At 38.3% G+C, this 19,916-nt stretch overlaps 1 protein-coding gene across 2 annotated transcripts in view; it reads left to right on the plus strand.

Moving 5' to 3' along the window:
* Positions 1 to 13,788, plus strand: part of LOC134542192 (glucose dehydrogenase [FAD, quinone]-like) — a 32,741-nt gene extending 18,953 nt beyond the window's left edge. For both annotated transcript variants that reach the window (XM_063386251.1, XM_063386250.1), the window contains 2 exons: positions 1,334 to 1,695; positions 11,444 to 13,788. In XM_063386251.1, the coding sequence (XP_063242321.1) occupies positions 1,334 to 1,695; positions 11,444 to 12,059 (978 nt within the window). In that variant the 3' untranslated portion in view covers positions 12,060 to 13,788. The remainder of the gene's footprint in view (positions 1 to 1,333; positions 1,696 to 11,443) is intronic.
* The last annotated feature ends 6,128 nt before the right edge of the window (positions 13,789 to 19,916 follow it).

Consider the following 19,916-nt stretch of genomic DNA (forward strand, 5'->3'; position numbering starts at 1 on the left):
ATCAATAATTGCCTATATATTAAATTAATTTTGTTTAAAATCTTATTTTTTACTTTTTTACTTTTTTTTTTACTATTTTTTACTTTTTCCTAACCCATTTAAGGGGAGAATTCCATCAATTTGTAAAAACTGGTTGGTAGATTTTGTATGTTTATAAATCATACCGAATATTTACCTCCCGCTTTATTAGTTTCGGAATTATGATTTTTATAATAAAGGAAACTGTTTGTCTTTTTCACGCCATTTACGGTCGAATATCAAAAAATGATAAAAACATGCTAGAAAATCATATATGTTAAGTTATTCTTGCTTATTTTCTTACCTCTCGCTTGATTTTCTTTGGAGATATGATTTTCTTTAACTTTAAAACCCTACTTATCCCCTTTACACCCCCTTTACAGACGAATTTCCAGAAAGTATAAAATCAAGCAAGGTAACTCATTAAATATGTTATTCAAACTTAGCTTCTTACGCTCCCACTTGTTTTGCTTCAGAGATATGAATTTTTTATGATAAAACTAACTTACTCCTTTTACACGCCCTTAAAGGTAGAATTTCAAATATTGAAAAATAAAATAAATTCGTAAATCTATATGCATGTTCATTTTTAGTTTTTTGTCTTTTTATCTAGTATATTCAGTATGCATTTTTTTAAAGTTTAAATCAAAACATATTTGACCCTTTCACAACCCATAAGGGTGAATCTCGAATTTCGGAACTACAATTTTTTTTATATAATAATTCAAACATTGCTGCCATTTCATCCTTTTAAAGTACGAATTTCGATGTCTGGAAAAAAATACGTCACGCAACTGTACATGCATGTTGTTATTTTGTTGTTTCTTACCCTTGGTTCTAATAGATTCTAAAGTATGCACTTAACTTTTCAAAACCATACTACCTCTTAGGGATTGAATTTTACAGAATGATAAACTTTTGGTATGTATCTTTGGTACGATAATTAATGATTTCCCAACATTTTTTCTTGTACTTAATAAACTTCGAAGATATAATTAGTAAATATTTTAAAACTTTTTTTAAAACAATTTGAATTTCCTTATGGGTGAAATTCTGTAATTATATACAGCTTTACAAAAAAAAAGTTAATTCGAAAATTTTATAACTATGGTTTTGAGTTCTAAATAATTTAAATAGAAATATACAATAATTCAATGTGCAGACTCTTTACCTCGAACAGTTTTATTATTAGTGTGTATTAGCAGCAAACCCACTGAAGAGTTATGATCGTATTCTTTTAGAGCTGAAAAGATGAATAGTGAGCTGTAAGCTTGTAGATAAATGAAGGCTAACCGTTACCCGCACGTCTCCGAAGGTGCTGATCGAGAACGGCACGGCGTACGGCGTGAGGTTCGTGGACTCGGAGGGCCGCAACAAGACGGTGCTGGCCAGGAAGGAGGTGATCCTGTCGGGCGGCACCATCGGCTCGGCGCAGCTGCTCCTGCTGTCGGGCGTCGGGCCCAGCGAGGACCTGTCGGCGCTGGGCATCCCCGTGGTGAAGGACCTGCCCGTGGGGCACAACCTGCACAACCACGTGGGCGCCAGCGTGGGCTTCTACATCAACGACTCGTCCACCGCCACGCTGACGCTGCCCGCCTTCCACGAGTTCGTGCAGACGCGCTCCGGGCCCATGGCGGGCACCGGCCTCACGCAGACCACCGCCTTCATGCTGTCCAAGTGAGTCCCTTGCACTGGCCAACATCCCGATTCTGGACTGTATGCCATAGAGAAAACCCGAAGAATGGACAAACAAAACCAGCGTACATCGTCTGATATCAAATGTCTATGATGATGAATAATCCAAGCTTTGGTCTGGTTTTTTTTTTGTAGAAACAATAGAAAACCTAAACCAAGTTGTCCGGTCCAGGATTCGCCAAGGGGTTCTCCGGAACAGGAGTCAATTGTTTTTACCTCTGAACCACCACACTTCAATGAATATTGTAGGGGAGAGCGGGGAAATGGCGAACACTTAAGGACGAAAGGCTATATATATCCTTTAAATATATTTTTTAAATTCAACTTCCTCACCACAAGGCACTAATATAATACACTAAAGCAGAGTCAAAAATCATTAAAGTACATTTTCTCATTTTTGGTCATAATTTTAGTCCAACAGTATAATGTTCGGTATTTGCCACCTGTGTGGGGTAATGCCGAATACATGTCGCACTAATAAAAAATGTTTTATAAGACTGTAATTTATTTTCAAATAAGCATTACTTCTTTTCCAAACAATAGTCACAACTGTAGTTTTCTGCCTCGTCCCAACCACTACACTCAGAATGAGACCAGTTAGAGAACTGAACAAATCTAAACCACATTTCTCCATCACGTACAAACTCACCACATATGAAAAATATATCAGTAATAGCTGCGACTATATCCATATCGTCTACATCATCATCATCATCACAAATGTTAGTTTCAGATACGTTACTTTCAGACGAAGAACTAGAGAACGAGAGGTTTCTGTGCACTGATGTTTTTTCTTCGTGTGCTTCTTTCTCTTCTTTGTCTGATTCCCATGCAGAGAGGGATTTTTTTTTTGTTTCTTGTTCTTGGTTTTATTCTTCATTTCTTCCTTTTTTTTTTGGTCTCTTCTGCTTTGGATATCTGTCAACACACATTTCATTGGGGTTGCTGTGAGTATTTCGGAATGCTGCTTTCGTTTACCCTGTTGTATTTTTTGCTGTGGTTTTGGAAGAGGGGATAGAGCACTAACTGGCACACATAGGCCTACTTGTTCCTGATTAGTTTTATGAGAGTCGTTGGAAGCAGACTCGTCATGATAGGTTGTAGGCACAGTATGGCAGGTGCTGGAAGTGGGCTCGTCTGCTAGGCGCAGCTGAATCTGTGATGAGTGCAGATCCATTTTCTCTCGTCAACGATGAAGTTTGAGAAATGCTTCCTCCTTGTTCTTCACCAGTATCAGGAAGAGCCGAGTGGGCTGTTACAAAATCATCTTCCGAAAATTTATGGGGGTCCATAGGACATATGCCAGTGTTTGAAAAACCAGATACACCTTTTTCCATTGTTGCTGTTTTGACATATACTTTGTTGAATATTGAGGCCAAATCATACGGTGTTATCTTGCAATGGATGTGGTTTTTCATGAATACATCACATTCTCTGTTAAATGCATTTTTCAATGGACCAAAAAACACGACATATAGAGGCTGCAGCCTGTGTGATGTGTGTGGTGGGATTGAAAGCATTGTGATTCCATTTTCTCGGCAAAATTCATACGTTGATAGAGAAGTGTGGCTACTATGGTTGTCCAACATTAGTGTAGGGTTTGCCTGCGAACAGTTCGTGTGTTTTACGAAATGAACTAACCCCTTACTGAAAATGTCTTCTGTCATCCACCCGGTCTTGGAACATTCATACACTGCACCAACATGTCCATATTTTTCAAGTTGTGGACTAGCTCTTTCTCTTGGGAAGATGAACTGAGGTGGAATGCAACTTCCAGCTTGATTCATAGCACAACACATGGTTACATTTTTGCCTCTTTCCCAACTTGTAGCTTAGCCTACCTGTTTCTGTCCCTTGGGTCCTACTATACAAAGTCTTGTGCACTGTTGAAATGCTCGTCTTGTCCACTTTGTAGATATGGTGAGCTGGAAAATTGTTTTTTTCCATTTCAGTTTCCAGGTTGGAAAAAATCTTGAGACTTATGGGGCACTGAGACCAGCCATACGGTTTAGGCTTGTAGCCTCTGGTTTCCTTATACTCAGACCTGGATTTCTTTGCATGAAGCTTTTAAGCCAGTCTTTACCTGCTAGACGAGAGGCAGTGTTGAAATTATGCTTGACATTATTCTTTTAGGCAAACTCAAAAGCTAACCGACGGACTTCAAGAGGGGTATCCCCATAAAACAGTTTTGCAAGTGAAAGCAAATGATCTGAAATTTCTTTCTCTTGCCCTTCACTGAAAACGGATTTTCTTCCCAATTTTGGAGGAGTAGAGATACCAGATTTTATCCTGTCATGAAGAGTGGTAACGGGTATTCCGTAAGTTCTGGCGGCTTCTCGTAGTTTTCGACCATCTTGCACTGCTGAAATGGCTAGAGCTAAAGCCTTTTGACTCCAGTTTGCTTTATCTGTGGACCGTTTCCTACAACGAACCATCTGGAAAAAAAAACACATACCTAGGCCTATTTATAAATCGGACACATTAAATTGGGTTGGGCCCTACAATGTGAGAATGTCATTATTGTTTAGTAAATATTGTTTATGCGACAGTTATTGTGGCCAATGTTTTTTAATATTATGAAGAACAGGAGCCGACCGAGATGCCAGAAATTGCACTGCTGCATGTTACAAATCAGCGATGGTTTTACGAAACTACTAACTGTGCATGCAATATGTTAATCTACAAATTATGCCTAGCCTAATGATAATTTTTCTTTTAATGGTGTGAGGTGAATGGGTTTTACGTCTCGTCGACACCGAGGTCATTAGAGACAGTAGCCCACAGAACTTTGTACAATGACAGGAGCTAGGGGAGGAGTCGGCCATTACCTTTGTTAAAGAACCATCCCAGCATTCACCTGGAGTGATGTCGGGAAACCATGGAAAACCGACATCAGGATGGTCGGAGCCGGGGATCGAACCTGGGTTCTCCCGAATGCGAGTCGAACATGCTACCGTTGCGCCAAAATTAAATTTAATATCATAATAAAATATTTAATCAGAAGATACTGAAAACATGTTTGCTCTGGGCGTACAAACAAAGAGTCTATCTCTAAGCCAAAAGGCTGAACGAAATATGGCAACGCCGTAAACAAATTCTACCGCAGTAGGAAATATGGCTTGGTCATTCCAGTGTTCAAACATAAAAGTTGTCTGAACGTTATATTTCTAAAGGTCTCTTTAGAATATGTCAAAAATGCTAGAGAATTATTTAAAATTAATTAAAAATATTTAACAGTTTTTTTCTGTTAAGATTCATATAAGCCTACAATTTATTTAGTACGAAGAAATTTTTTTGAAAAATAAAACGGATTTGTATTATAGTTCAAAACTTTGGTACTGATAAACGTAGGTGGTTCAATGCCGAACATTTGGGGGTAATGCCGAACAGATGGGGTAATACCGAACACGCTATTTGGCATTGCCCCGAACTGCACGACCATATAAAATGAAAAAAAAAAAAAAAAAAACTTCAAACGACTTCACAAAACACTTTAAATAAATATCATGCACAAAAAAACTTACCCTTTTTAGCAATGGTAGTGATATGGCGAAAATAAATACTGGATTTTACTTACATTTAACGGACATGACGGCTTCTTTTATAAAAAAAAAAACACGGTAAAAATTATTTTCTTATCTCACAGTCAGACATCGAGCACGAGCGTCTTCAACAAACGATGGCTGCAGTTTTCCTGGTGGCCGCTAGATCGTACCACTGTGTCGTGTGTCCTCTTCTCTATACTGGCCGATTACTCACAAAATAGACTGTTCGCTATTACCCGCTGTTCGCTATTACCCCGCTCTCCCCTACCTAATAAAACAGGGTGTCCATAAACGAATGTCCCAGTTATAAAATTTAATAGTATCAACTGTAAGCGTTATATGAGTGTTGGTTCGAGGTCACAATTATTAAAGAGTAACTCAAAACAGTTTTAGATAAGCGCATGCGCGGGTACTGCTTTGTTGTTTTCTCGCTTACAGTACCACCTACGGAAAATAGCGACTCCTGATTAGCTCTTTTCTTTCCAATTGTAATCTCTTTGTACGAGAGTGGTTGAAGGTCGGAGTCCCTGACCGTTGGATTGGTTGTAATGGTTGAGACGACAGAGCTCTTTTTCGCTGGCCTCCACGTTCACCTTACATAAGGCCATACGATTTTTTTTCCCTTTGGTTTTTTTTAACAGATCGTGTCTACGTTCCGCCGTTACCCAAATATTTGCCAGAGTTAAGGCACAGAATTGAAGAGGCTATTGCTTCCATTAATCCATACTTGTAAACCAAAGTGTGGGAAGAATTGGACTTTAGTTGGATGTGTGTCGTATAATTAAAGGTGCACATATTGAACATTTGTAAGAAAAACTAGGTTATTTTAACTTAAAAATGATGTATTATTTGTTGTAAATAGTGTAAATTACACTGTTATAATATATAATTGAAACTGGGACAATCTTTTATGGACATTCTGTATTATTAACGCGACCTTGTAGGAAGGCTCGCGAAGCAGATCCTGGGCCATGGGTTTTGCTGTAGCGAGTTATATCGTTGGAGACGACCGGCAAATGAAGGAATGATTACTGAATGGTGATAGCAGGTTTTTCGATGATAGTTACCGTCTCAATGATTTATTAATCCCGCATTTCTTTCATAAACAAGATACAGAGCTTAAATAGTGTTTTTGATACAGCGCAGATAAAAGCGACAGAGAGAATACAATCGTATTATGTTCAGAGGACAGAGGTATTGACACTTCTGTGCTGGAATTCTCTTTAGCAAACCATTCCAGAGATAAATTTCTTCCCCATTAGGTTTCCCAAGCGGGGCTTCTTTGCCAGGAAGACATGGTCAATATAAATTCCTTACAAATAACGGTGCGACCACATCTTTTCTCTTGAGGTGTTTTATGATGTATATGGTTTGTTCAACAGTCACGTTTATGTGCAGTGGTTTCAGTTTAGTTGTTAGTTCATGGTTTTCTTCGAAATACCTCCATTGGCATACACATCTCTTAACAATCATGGCACCCGATTTTAGGCAGCTGTTTCAAACTGAGTGTTGTAAGCATAGCGCACCTGACGGGCGTCGAATTATTTTGTTCTAAATTTTATACTAGTTTTATTCTCGAAAACATTCGGGTAAAGGGTAGTACAACCAAGCGACCTTTTATCTTTATTTTTGTAAACGTGGATTAAAAATCAGTCTTTAAAAACCACATTATTCCTCCGCATCACATACATTAACGAGGAATAAGCGTGTCACCCAAAATTATTTACATTAAATTAATTTTACTTCAGCTAGAAAATTTGTAGTGTTTGCAGAACTTTACTCAGTTACATAATATACAGACGTATGTCGTTCCATCATACATTTTTTTTTTTCTATAAACGACTGGTTCAGCAGAAACTTCAAAGGTGTATACCAGTATCGGGAAACATTTTGGATCACAAGTCGTATTATTGTTTTCAAATTAGTTTTACTTGACGAACCTGCAACCAAAGTTTGTGTTTCGAAGTCAGGTTCTACCTTCATAACTATTTCCTAAAAAGTGAGTTTTCTGGTTGCGCGCACTCGCACATGCTCTACGGAAAGGTCTTTCGAAACTTATGTCTCGAGAAAAGTTCCTTAGTAGTTTAAAGTGTGAAATTACTATAACGTAATTGGGGTATTTGTATAGTACATGTTTCAAATATTTTTTTTTTTTTCAAAGCATACAAATATTTCCGCTGTGGCCACGAACATTTGAATATGTTTTGGCATAGTACGCCTGGTTATCATCGTTGTTATAAAAAATTAATGATATAAAATTGAAGACAAATTATATCAAGCACACCCTGGGAGTATATCCCGCGGGGGGGGGGGGGGAAGGGGGCCCCGGACACCCCTGGTATTAAGAAGACCCTCACTAAGGGGGCCCTGCCTGAACTTGCAAAAGCGTCACTGTGATACGTGTTTGATGTCAGAACTAAGTCTAATGGATAACTTTCTGTGTATTTAAAAGTTTTCTTCTTATAGCATGCATTTAGGCCAAAATATGAGCAGTGTACAGCATACGGGCACCACATTCAGATATGACGCGTCGGTTAACCCCACGTGCAGAACTATCGAGCCCCCTCCCCCTTTTCCTGTAAATTTACGCGTGCCCCACTTGCGAATCCGACCAATTTGCGCCTCTGAAGCACCCCATTACTTATTTTAAGTTCATCGTTGTTATGAAGTTCATATATTCATTTTCGTTACGACTATATCCTAAAATTTTCGAAATGACATATCCTAAAATTTTTGTATGACTAGATCCTAAAATTAGTGATAGACAACCTATTACAAATCATATTGTTATTACTGATATAAAATTTAAGACAACTGATATCAAACACCTCAAAGTTTTTAGTTATACAGAGTTGTGGTGAATTATTTGGCTGTTGGACAAAACACTTAGATTTATATTTTATTTTTTAGTTCATTCAACGATAAAAGTTTTTATTTTAGATTTTTAAACAATAAGTTAATTGTTGAGATAAGAGTATTGTTTATTCTAAGTATAAAAATCACTTCTATTATAAGCGATGACAGAGTACACATATAAACGAGTGGAGATACAGACAAGATTCATGCAAGGTTGCGATTTTTTTATCTTTTAGACTGCTTGAAGTGTGTATTGAACAACCAACAAAGGAGATAAGAGAAAAGTTTTCTGATTTTGTTAGCTATTATGTTGTCAAATCACATGGACAAAATTACGAGTAATTTATACAAAATATAAATTAAACTAAACTTTAAAAAATTTGTATGAGTAAAATAAAGCATAGAATACTTTATATATTATAACAATATAAAAAATTTAAAATTAATGACGTTAGAAAATCAGTCTAGAATTTTTGGCGAGGACAGAAGATTATAGCGATGTTAGTCTGGAAGACGATAGACTAGTTTGATATATTTAAGTCATCCAGGTTTATTTAAGTAAGTAACGAAATAACATAAGATTTAAGTATATATGTAGACCAATGATGCAGGTTGAGCTAATTTTTGAGTAGGCTGATTTGGATTAAAAGACTGAAAGTTATAATACTTATATCATGGATTTTTTTGAGTCAACAAAAACAGTTATTTTATCAGAAAATGTATTACACATTTGATTAATAAAAGCAAAAAAAATTAAAGATTGTCTTTGGACTATTTTAGTAGGTTTTCAAATGTATTATTTTTAACTTCGTCAGCTGAACGTTCAATTTCGCAGTTGACTTATTTATAGATAAAAAAATTTACATTGAAAAGAAATAATAATATTTGTGGTTTCAATTTCTGACTGCCAACAAAATTCGACGCAGAAAATTTAATTTTTGTTTTAACCAAATTAATTTTCTATGTTGTATTTGTGATATTAGTTAGGCTATTTTTATTGTTCCTGTCCGTTTGGATACATAGAGTTATGACTACCATGTTTCTGTGCATTAATCACTAAAATGCCGAAAATATAAATTATAGGCTACCGCTAGAATACTTTTTTTTCTGCGGGGCTTACGTATGGAATTGTAATTCTTTATCAGTTGATCATCCGGTAATTTTAAGTGTTTGTGGCCTAATGAAATATATTTTTGGCATAAATAAGTTAATTTTGTTGAAATGTAATGTTCAAAGAGCTGCTTAGAAGTTATTTATTTGAAGAGCATTATCTGCGCAACCATATCAATAGCACACCGCTTGTAAAACTAGATTATTCTTATGATCCCTTTCCTGTTTTATATATCACTGTACCAGGATTGCTTGTGACTGTATAGTATTGCAGAAACCATTTGCCACAATATCACAATATAGTCAGATGATACTAATTACACTTTGATAATAAATTTAAAAATATATATATATTGAATTAGAAAACTTCAGCCAAACAAAGTTTAACATAACTTAAAAAAAAAACCGAGGGCAAGGGAAACTTTTTAAGCGAGTAGTGCGGACTGGCTGACTCACTGCTATCATAACTTCAGATACATAACTATGTCTCAGTGGCTGTATACATCTGCCAACATGCAATGTAGTACATTCAATAACGGCATGTTTTGAAACCACCCACCAACCGTCACTGCCCCCTGTGATATAGGTAATCTTGTCATGTTGGAGCACATACTAATGAAGCCACTCATAATTGCTGGGCAGTAAAAAAAAATAAAATACTCGCCAGTGATGTGTAAACCTCTAACCTCAGTTACGAGCATATTCTTGTGTTCTCATGTTGCAAATATACGTAATATGCGAAACTTGCGTAATTGCGTTTCTTGCGTAGTTTATAAACCCAGCCTTAGAAAAACAATGGCAATGCGTCCCGCTGTTCAATTCCGAGCGTGATAAATATTCACTTTTAAAGTACGTACTTTCTCCACTCACCGCTAGAATTCGCTGCCTGAATCGTAAACCTTGATTGCCACCATCATGCGCAGATAGCAGCACGAAACAGAATGAAATGTTTTAACTATTAGAAACGGAACGGCTCCGTTAGAAGTGAAAAAGACTTGCAAAAATACCAAACCCCGTCTTTGGACCTAATTTTCGTCAGTGTTTTTTTTTTAAATACTGTCCATATGGTTAAAATTCATGAAAAAGTTAGTACTACAAAGTTCCCGGATACGTTTGATGACTTTAAATTATACCAAAGTATTAAAGGATAGTTGTACTATTATAAATATTTTATTTTTAATGCCTATGCGAATTCATGGAATCCATTCCCTAATAAACATACTTTATTTTATTTTAAGTAAAACTAAAGGATATTGGCCTACCTATTATGAAAATATCAATCCAATATACTGAACAGTGTATCTCATTATATTATAGCAATAAGATAAATAAAATTAATTCATAACATATTTGCTTCAAGCACAAATGGTATAATCCAGCAATCTGTTCTTTAAATAAAGTTTAAAAAACGATTTTCCAGTGACGAGGTTTGTACCACGTCAAAAATAACGCCTGAGTTTATCAACCGCTCGTTCTACCACTGCGCTATCGTTACTATCGCGAGTCTTAAGGCTGTCTTGGCCCCACGTGCGGAAGACGTATGCCTATAAGTAATTGTTAGTTTACGGCAGTGGTTCCCAAACGTTTTGAAATGATGCAATAAAAAAAAAATTGGTTGTCTGTAAAGTCGGTTTACGGATGATAGTTTAACGTGACGTCATAAAAAAACATTGATGAAATGATTGCATACTTCTATGAATAAAATTGAATCATTTTTATCGAATTATCACTATTTTGTATGGATTCAAAGAAGGAGTGAAATGAAATCTACAATTTAATTGATAAATTTACTTTTATTTGCACTCATTAATTCAAATATGTTTATTACTTTAACGAAGAGATTATTTTAACCATAACTTTTATACATGTTTGCTATTTAACTTCTTCCAATCTATGTGTTATTCTGTTAAGGATAGGACGATGATAGGAAAAGTAGGAAACGAATGGGAGTGTTTCAATTTTAATGTGCCTCGAAACAGTCAAATCGATGGTTGTTCCAATCGAGTGGAAGAGAGATAGATGCGGCGCAAGCGTACAATGAGCGTAACGGGACAATGTACGTAACGGGACAATGTGCGTAACGGGACACTTTTTTTTCGTGCGTGCAGCCGGCGTTCGTCGATTTATTAGACGTTGTCACGTCAAAAAAAATGAAACGTAACTGAAGTTGATTCATTGTTGTGTTCGTGCGTGTAAGCCTGCACGGCGTGGTCCCGCAGGTACGCCGAGGACGGCGTGCCCGACCTGCAGGTGTTCTTCGACGGCTTCAACGCGGCGTGCAGCCGCACGGGCGTGGAGGGCGAGTGCTCTGACGGCTCGCTGGGCGACTGCGGGCGCCGCTACATCAACGCGCGGCCCGTCAACGTGCTGCCCAGGAGCCGCGGCTCCTTGCGGCTGCGCAGCGCCGACCCGCGCGACCCGCCGCTGCTCGACCCGGCCTACCTCACGGATCGACGCGACGCCGACGTGGTGGTCGAGGGACTCAAGACCATGGTGCGCATGACGCGGACCGAGGCGCTGCGGCCCTGGGGGTTCGAGCTGGACCCCACCCCGGCGCAGGGCTGCGGCCACCTCAGCTTCGCCTCGGACGAGTACTGGCTGTGCGCGGTGCGGCAGGGCACCGGGCCGGAGAACCACCAGGCGGGCAGCTGCCGCATGGGCCCCGCCGGCGACTACCACGCCGTGGTGGACCCGCGCCTGCGCGTGCACGGCGTGGGGCGCCTGCGCGTGGCCGACGCCTCCGTCATGCCCGTCGTCGTCAACTCCAACCCCATCCCCACGCTGTTCGCCATCGGCGAGAAGGCGGCCGACATGATCAAGGCGGACTGGACGTGACCGGGCAACACCGCTGCGATACGCCCGTGTCGATGTGGGCTCTGTAGGAAATAAGACAACTCGTGGCGATATATTGATGATATCGATTAGCATCCAAATTCGACATTGCAAAGAGTGAGTGATATAATAGTTTATTTATACAGGATGTATGAAAATTCGAGATGTATGCGTACGTTGAAAGTGATCGAACGCAATTAGCCAAGTGGCAATCCACCGAACAACGTGTGCTCGACATATTCAACCGGCGAAGCGCTGAAGGTAGCAGGGCCACAAGTGTGTAGGATTCACAAAGGGGTGCCGCGGAAATTTCCATTTGTGGAGGGAGAGGGTGAGGGGATCGTGTGGCACGAGGGTTTTTCGCGTGGGCTAACTGACATTATAAGGTGCTTGTATGTTGCATACTGCCCATATTTTTTTGGACTACATGCATGCAATAAGCAGAAAACATTATAATATACAGAAAGTTTTCCATAAGACATAGTTTTGAAATCAAACCCGTTTCACAATCGCGATTTTGCAAGTGCAAGCGAGCCCGGGGTCTTCGTCCGTGGTGGTAGGTGCTATTGTGACTGAATGAGACAGGGCGCCGATGAATTTGAATAAAATATTTTACCCAACAACTTTGCACTTGTCTTGTTTGAAATCGTTCTCGGTGCAATCTTCGTGCTTCCCTTGCATCGCGGTGTTCAAGCATGTCAGTATTTTCTTGGGTCGCGTGCGCATCCATCTCGTTGGAGGTCCACAGCACAAATGACCACTTTTGCTGTGGTCTGTGCGTGTGCATCTTTTGCTATAAACCGCCCTCTAGCGCTTCGCTGGTTGAATTTCGATCATACGTATTTCGGTGACTTGCGCTTGTCTGGCTGCGTTCTATCACCCCTAACGTGTGTACCACGAATTTTAAAACATATATGTACTTAATAAAAATAAAACGGAGATAGTTTACGCTTATTAGAATTAAGTTTAAGACATCACAATAAACTTTATAATACCATTGACATGTAAGAAAGTTTTTTTTTTTTTAAAACTTCATAAAGCAAATATAAATATCGCATTTTTAATATTGTAACTATCTTAAATATCACGACATGTGTTCGAAATCTCTAAAAAAAATTTCATCGCGCCACATTTGCGATATTTGAACAATATCGTATCGTAATCGATGTATCGTCATATCACCCATCCCTAGTTAGAGTTACGTAGCTTATGGAGTGATGAAGTGCCAAGATCTCTCAGTGCAGGAATTGGTGCTAAAACAAAATATAAGCATATATGTTCCATAAGAACAGCTTTTACTGGTTGCACAGATGTCTGTAACCCCGTGTCGGCATAAATATCGCCATATTCTGTGATAACTAAGCGCTTTTCACTATGTTAAGAAAGTTATATTTATGAACTCTCACATTCATGTTTGCATGCGGCTGTCACGAACATCATTAAACGTGTAAAGTTACGGCAACTTACAGAGAAAACGATCGGACTCACTGTGAGCTGAACATTAACGTCTAAAAGTGTACTTTAGCCTCGCATACTTACATTATATATATTTTTTGTAAAGTTTAATAAAACTGATTCAAATGTAGTAATGGCTGTTTATGGAAGCAAAATTAATGATGAATCCAAGAAAAATAATATTTAAATATGATTATTTGTTATGCTTGAAATTAAAATTGACATGTCTCAACAATTTATACGTTTCCTGAAACAATTAAACCTGTTTTATGAAAAATATGCATTTTGTTTATTAATCTTATTAAAATTATAACAATGGGCAAAGCAAGTTTTTATTTAACTATTAATACAATGAGTTATTTCACGGGCCTGAATGATTTAATCCTCGCATTTAACAAAAATTGGTTTACGCCTTTGAACGGAATATTTATTCCCACGCTTGGTACAAACCAAGCGCAAAATGTTTCATAAATTCTGTTTCTTACAAATAATGGAGGATAGTTAAAAAAGTAAATTTTGAACTCCTACATTTTGTTCAAATACAAAACTATAGTTATTGTTACACAAAAAAATTCACTATGCATAATCAGTACATGACAGTAAATTAATTAGGATAGCTGTGTGTCATACAGTCTAAGTAAATGCAATTTTTTTTAGCCGTTATTAAGTTAAAAATTACTAGATTTTTTTTAAATTTTGAATTCTTATACAAAACTGATTCTTTGCAACTTAAACTACCAAATACTTTAGACTCTGGTTGTCAGAAATTACAAAATTATATATGTTTGTATTAGTAGGTAACAGTAATTGTTTTTAGATCTTTATTTTTAGAATGTATTGTTCTTGATGTTCTGAAAGCACTATGGCACAAACTCTAAGTGTAGAGTGTCAGTAAACTCCATTGCCATCAAAGAATCCGACTGATAGTATTCACCAGAAATGCAATGGAATAAGCGCGCGTCACACGGAAATCTAACAGATCGGAAGTCCAATGGGCATGCATGCAAAGACAGCTGTAGCCACGAGCCCAAGTTCTCAAGATGTTGGACACACGTATGGATTATATTTATTTTCGCGAACATCGGGGATGGACTAAGCGTACTGGTGTGCCAAAGTAAACTTTATGGTGGTGAACCTATTCTGAAATACATTTTGTAAATTTGGAAAGTCACAACAAGATATAATAGCATTTTTAAAAATAGGTACCTATAATTCATAGCCCAGGAAAACGGTTTTGGATCAAACATGGCGCTATATATATATATAATATTTTGTTGGTTCTCTATAGCATTACGAGCGTGCCGCTATGTCTTAGGTATTTTTTCAAACTAAAAGCTGCAGTCCAATAAATACGTTAAAACAAAATTAACCTAAAACATTTTAAAACACATATTGTAATACTACGTATATTTGTTTTTGATTAAACTACATAAATAAGTTTGCAAATAAGTACATAAAGAAACAATTTTAATAACTATCATAGCCAAAAAAAATAGACTGTGAAATAGGTAATAGGGTCAAAAAGGGGAATTATGACAATCATCTCTTGTAGGTATTCAATGGAGATGTACGCATATAAATATGTAAATTATGAATTATATTAAGAAAATATACGTGTACATGAAAAAAAATGGACATTTTGTTCAGACACAAACATACACTAGGTAATAAAAAAAAGTTGGTATATTTGTCTAGCCACTAATTTACGGGAGCAGGAAGGGGTGAATATGTTTCGAAAACCTAGTAACGCCATTTAATAAACGCAGTTGAACTATTATTAGAATACATCACGTAATAACATTGGCTATACCCTGCTACCTACCAAATTTCATGAAAATCAAATCAATGATTCGACAGTTATCGTCAGACATGCATATATACATGCCTACACGCATGCATACATACATACATAAGTTGGATTCGGTCAGTGAAATAAATAAGTGTCCTTTATTTATTTCCGAGAGGATAGGTTAGGTTATCGTAAGTAAAATTAAAAGTAAGTAAGGTTAGGGTTAGCGTTATTTAAAACACTTTATGACCGTAAAATATATACGTGTAAATCCTTGCAATATGGTGGCTCAGATCAGTTGCTTATGCTACAACCCAGTCTACGAACGTATCATCGCAGCCGTGGCGAGCCGCCTGGTTCCTTGATGTGCCGAGGCAGCGAACCAGCGACCCGCAGGGGCAGGGGAGGGGGGGTCACAGGCCGCGGATCGCCGCGCTACACCTCTAGCTGTCGTTCAAGTCTTTGCGGTTTCGATTGAGGTGGGGAAAATGTCTGGTAGCACTGTTCATGTTGTCGTAGTTTGGTGCGCTGGGCATCGTTTGTGCCTGGGTTGCCTGGGAAGGGGGGGGGGGGGGTTTATAACGAGCTACCTGCAAACTTCGGAGAGCTTAAGAACTGTTCGGGTTTGGCTCACATACATGTGAACTGTAGGCTTTCCTTCATACATACAAATGCCAAACGCTCTAGTTTTTTGGAAGACCTCGCTTCGCTTTGTCGATTACCACTAAACATCGCACTGATTATATTTTACTTAAATTTATCAGAAAAGCATAGGCGAATGCTATTATGTTTTCTCGTAGTAATTCCCAGCTTCAGGAATTCTAACCAGAATTATATAATTGAATAGTGCTTATAGAAAGCTGCATAACTCTGTAATCAGGACGAGAGTAACTGAAATGAGACTTACCTGATTTTAAGATTAAAAAAGAAAACTTATTCAGGAGAATAATAATAAGAAGAAGGCATTACTGTAGGATTCACTACAGTATCACAGTGGCACACTTGGGCCTAAGTGCTGATACCTACATGTCAAATAATCCATATGTGAGCGTCATCTTTTGTTTTCATTCAGTTCATGGTTGCGTTCAGACACGTCACTCTAATACGTTTATATTATTTAAAATACGACAATGTGCGTACACTTCAGATCACATTACATATAGCTCGAAATGAACTATGCAAATATATAAAAAAACAGTTCATCAGAACTTCGCCAAATGTGGAACTACTTAGTTATATTAAACAGCTATGACACGTGATCACAATTCTAAGAGCTTTCTGGAATAAATCCATATTATTCGTTAACCATAATAACTCCACGTAAGCGGGATTTGTCTCTAAATATTTTTGGGATTTAGAGTCTTAATTTTACAGATCTAAAAGTGCACGTTCACTTTTTAGCCATAATCTGTCGTTAACTTTTGTTTTCTAGCCTTACTTTATAAAAGATAAAGTGCTTTTAACTAAGAGTCAAACGCACAATAAAGTATATATTTGTTATGAAGAACTCAATATTTTATATACATTTTTGAAGTATTATGTTAACTTGCTGAAACATTGTAATGATACAGTAATGTGTCTGAAATTATTGTGCTGAAATGTAATTTTTATAAGGATTAAAAAAACCTTCGCTTTTATGCCGATAGGCTTAGTGGGGAAGGGGCTTGTAAGCTCAAATACTTAAACACTCCTGACTTACTCAGGAGACGAACCCAGAACTGCTCCTACCGAAGTTGGTGCTTCAGTCAGTTTCGCCATGAAGGTCAGCTGTATGTAGTATTATTACGTTTAATCTGTTTTTTATGTAAAAAAACATAGCTGTAGGTAAGCTTGTGGTTCCCAATTTATTCGCGTGTAGTGCTGATGTGTGACACACAAATTCACTTACACTAAATAAACAAACAGTTTTCCGCGATTCGGTGAATTCGAACACATTCTGAGTTGAGACAATGCAAAGCATTTGCTTGGACAAAAGTAAATAGGATTAGCGTAATAAATTTACTACAATTACTAACTATATGATTCATTTGAGATTATATAAACTTAGTAGTATTGTAGCAAGGATCAAACCACGCTAACTGCTACCATTTTTGTAGCAGCAAACCACGGTCTGATTCCATTTTTGTTTTGCTGGGTGGATCTTTAGGTTTCACAATGTTATTAGTAATGAACAAAAACAAGGTGTGATTCCGTCTGAAATATATAATTACTCCATACTGAGGAAACTTATAACAGATACAAGAGAATATTAACGTACAATATTAATTACATTCTTAAACAGCTCTCAGGTATATTCAGAAAAAAGAAAGAAAATTATGGGTCGGCCGTACATGAAATTATCAAAAGTTTCATTTACTATAAATACATAAAGCAGTAAAAAAATACAAATATATTTAAATAATCCCAGTTTAAGTATGTACTTAAAGTCCAGAAATTATGTTTGTATGATTAACTTTGGTTACGGTGTAATTTAAGAAAGTTCAAAAAAAGGTTGAACAATACAGTAGCGCCGGAGGTCTGGGCTTCGTTTCTCGGAGATCGCGCGGGAACATGATGCCAGGGCGCTTGTGTCCTGTTGTGGAAGGGAGAAGAAAATGCCAATTCGGCGTCTGGCTCTCGGACCCTGTCTGGAACAGTCCGAATCAAAACTGATCAGAACTTGTACACAGACAGTATACGGGGCAGAAAATGCCCGGAAAAGTTAAGAGGAGGTTGGGGAAAGTCGCGGATCGTCACTCACCAGACAGGGGAGTTGGCTTCTATTTACCGATGCGTCGCCCGCCAGGAACTGGAACACGCGAATGCGCGGGTGGACGCGGATGTTTTCTTCATTTCAAAAGAAATAATTTAAAAGAAAAATAACTATTACTCTTGTTCTAAGCAGATGGACTAAACTACTTGAAAAGGATTACGTATAGGGATAGCATCACTGATTTAGACGACTACATAGTCGGTTGCGGCCGGATGGAAGTCTTGCAGTGTCTCGTCGACTCGCCGATAATCAAACGGTCCGTCTGCAGTCGCGGCGCGAAGTGTCCCGCGGAGAACCGCGTCTCTTAATTAAAAGTAATGGTTCTATCAAAAGTAGAGAGGGGGGGGACTGGGAGTCCGGACCGAAAGGTTCCGAAGTTCCCCGAGTGGGCATCATAAAAAAAACTCTGACTGATGTCTCGAAGTTGGTAGCACTGGCCGACCTTAGCACTACCTGTTGAGAGGTGTCTGAAATAAAAAAATCGACTCGCCCAAGGCGTCTGCTTAAACCAAGGGTTAAAGGGGCAGTCAGGTGCTACACTCTGGCGGCCTGCAGGGGAAGTTGGCTCGGAGGTTAGCGAATTTGCCGCTAGATATCGTGGGCGTGTACCCCTTTTTTTCGGGGTACCGTTTTACTAGGAATTTAAAAGGAAGTTTATATTATAGTTTTCCTTTAGTATAGTCTATTTGAGTATTGGTGTTATCCGTACGGCGGTATTTTTGAAATATTGGTAACGTTTTTCAGCGCTAGTGTCGCCCGAGAGCACCTGGTAACAGTTAGTGAGAATATCATTAAATAATTGTGTTTATTAGTTATATTTATAATGTAGTTATATATTTGCATTTGTATAAAACTATTTTAATTATTAATGCGACATAGCAAAGTTGGACAAGTGGTGATCGGGGTAAAATGAAACAAATCACGAGCACAGCGCGCATGCGCGCGAGGGAGACAGACTTTTTCCCCTCCCTTTTTTTGAAGGAGGGGAGGAGAGGCAGGCGATCAGCGGTTCTGGACGACGGGCCGGAGTGTGAGGTGGTCCGCGCAAGCGGCCTCGCAAAAAATGACTTTTGCGAGTGTGGGGCCGGCTTGGGCAGCAAAATAACTCGTTGGTATCTGTGTGCAAGAGTAACTGTAAAGCTCGTCAAGAAGATAGTCGCGGTACTATCGCGGCGGAACGAGGCTCCTTGCGGCTAGTATAGCCGTCAGCACCGACTGGCCTGAGGACCAGTGGGGTTTAGCGAGGATTCGCTAATCCAACGGAGACGACGAGCCGATACGTGAGTGACTTCCTTTGTGATTCCCCTTGTGCAACGGGGTTATGTTGCAAGAGATTGGTGGCAGAAATAATTACGTCAAGCCTGAGAGTGTTATTTTACGTCGGAGGTCTGTTTTTCCCCAGCTACATTTAACAACTTTATGATATGGACACGTGAAGTAAATAATTGAAACTTATTATGAAATTCAAATGGTAGAGACTTGCGTTGAACGTTTTAAGGGTACCCGTCCCCCGAACACTTGAGCACGTCGCGTAACAAGGAAGGTGTTAACTAGCTTGAACTTGGTTTATCAGAGATTTTAAATCACTATAAGGTGTCTATTGTAACTGATGTTAAGTTTAGGGAATTTTTATATTTCCTTATCATGTGCTGGGTATGAATATATATATATATATATATAGTTTATAGCATCGGGCCCGATTTAGTTAATATGTACCGGCGAATGCTTATATTCTTTTAATGCTTGTAATAGTTTGATTTCAGAGGTTCAGATTAATAAATAATGTTTTGTCGTACTTGCCGCAAAAGTTGTGCTTTCTCAAGCAAATTCCTTTCTTTCGCTGTTTAATTTAAGCCCTGATTTT

The sequence above is a fragment of the Bacillus rossius genome (assembly GCF_032445375.1).
Source record: "Bacillus rossius redtenbacheri isolate Brsri chromosome 4 unlocalized genomic scaffold, Brsri_v3 Brsri_v3_scf4_2, whole genome shotgun sequence".
In the NCBI taxonomy this organism is placed as follows: domain Eukaryota; kingdom Metazoa; phylum Arthropoda; class Insecta; order Phasmatodea; family Bacillidae; genus Bacillus; species Bacillus rossius.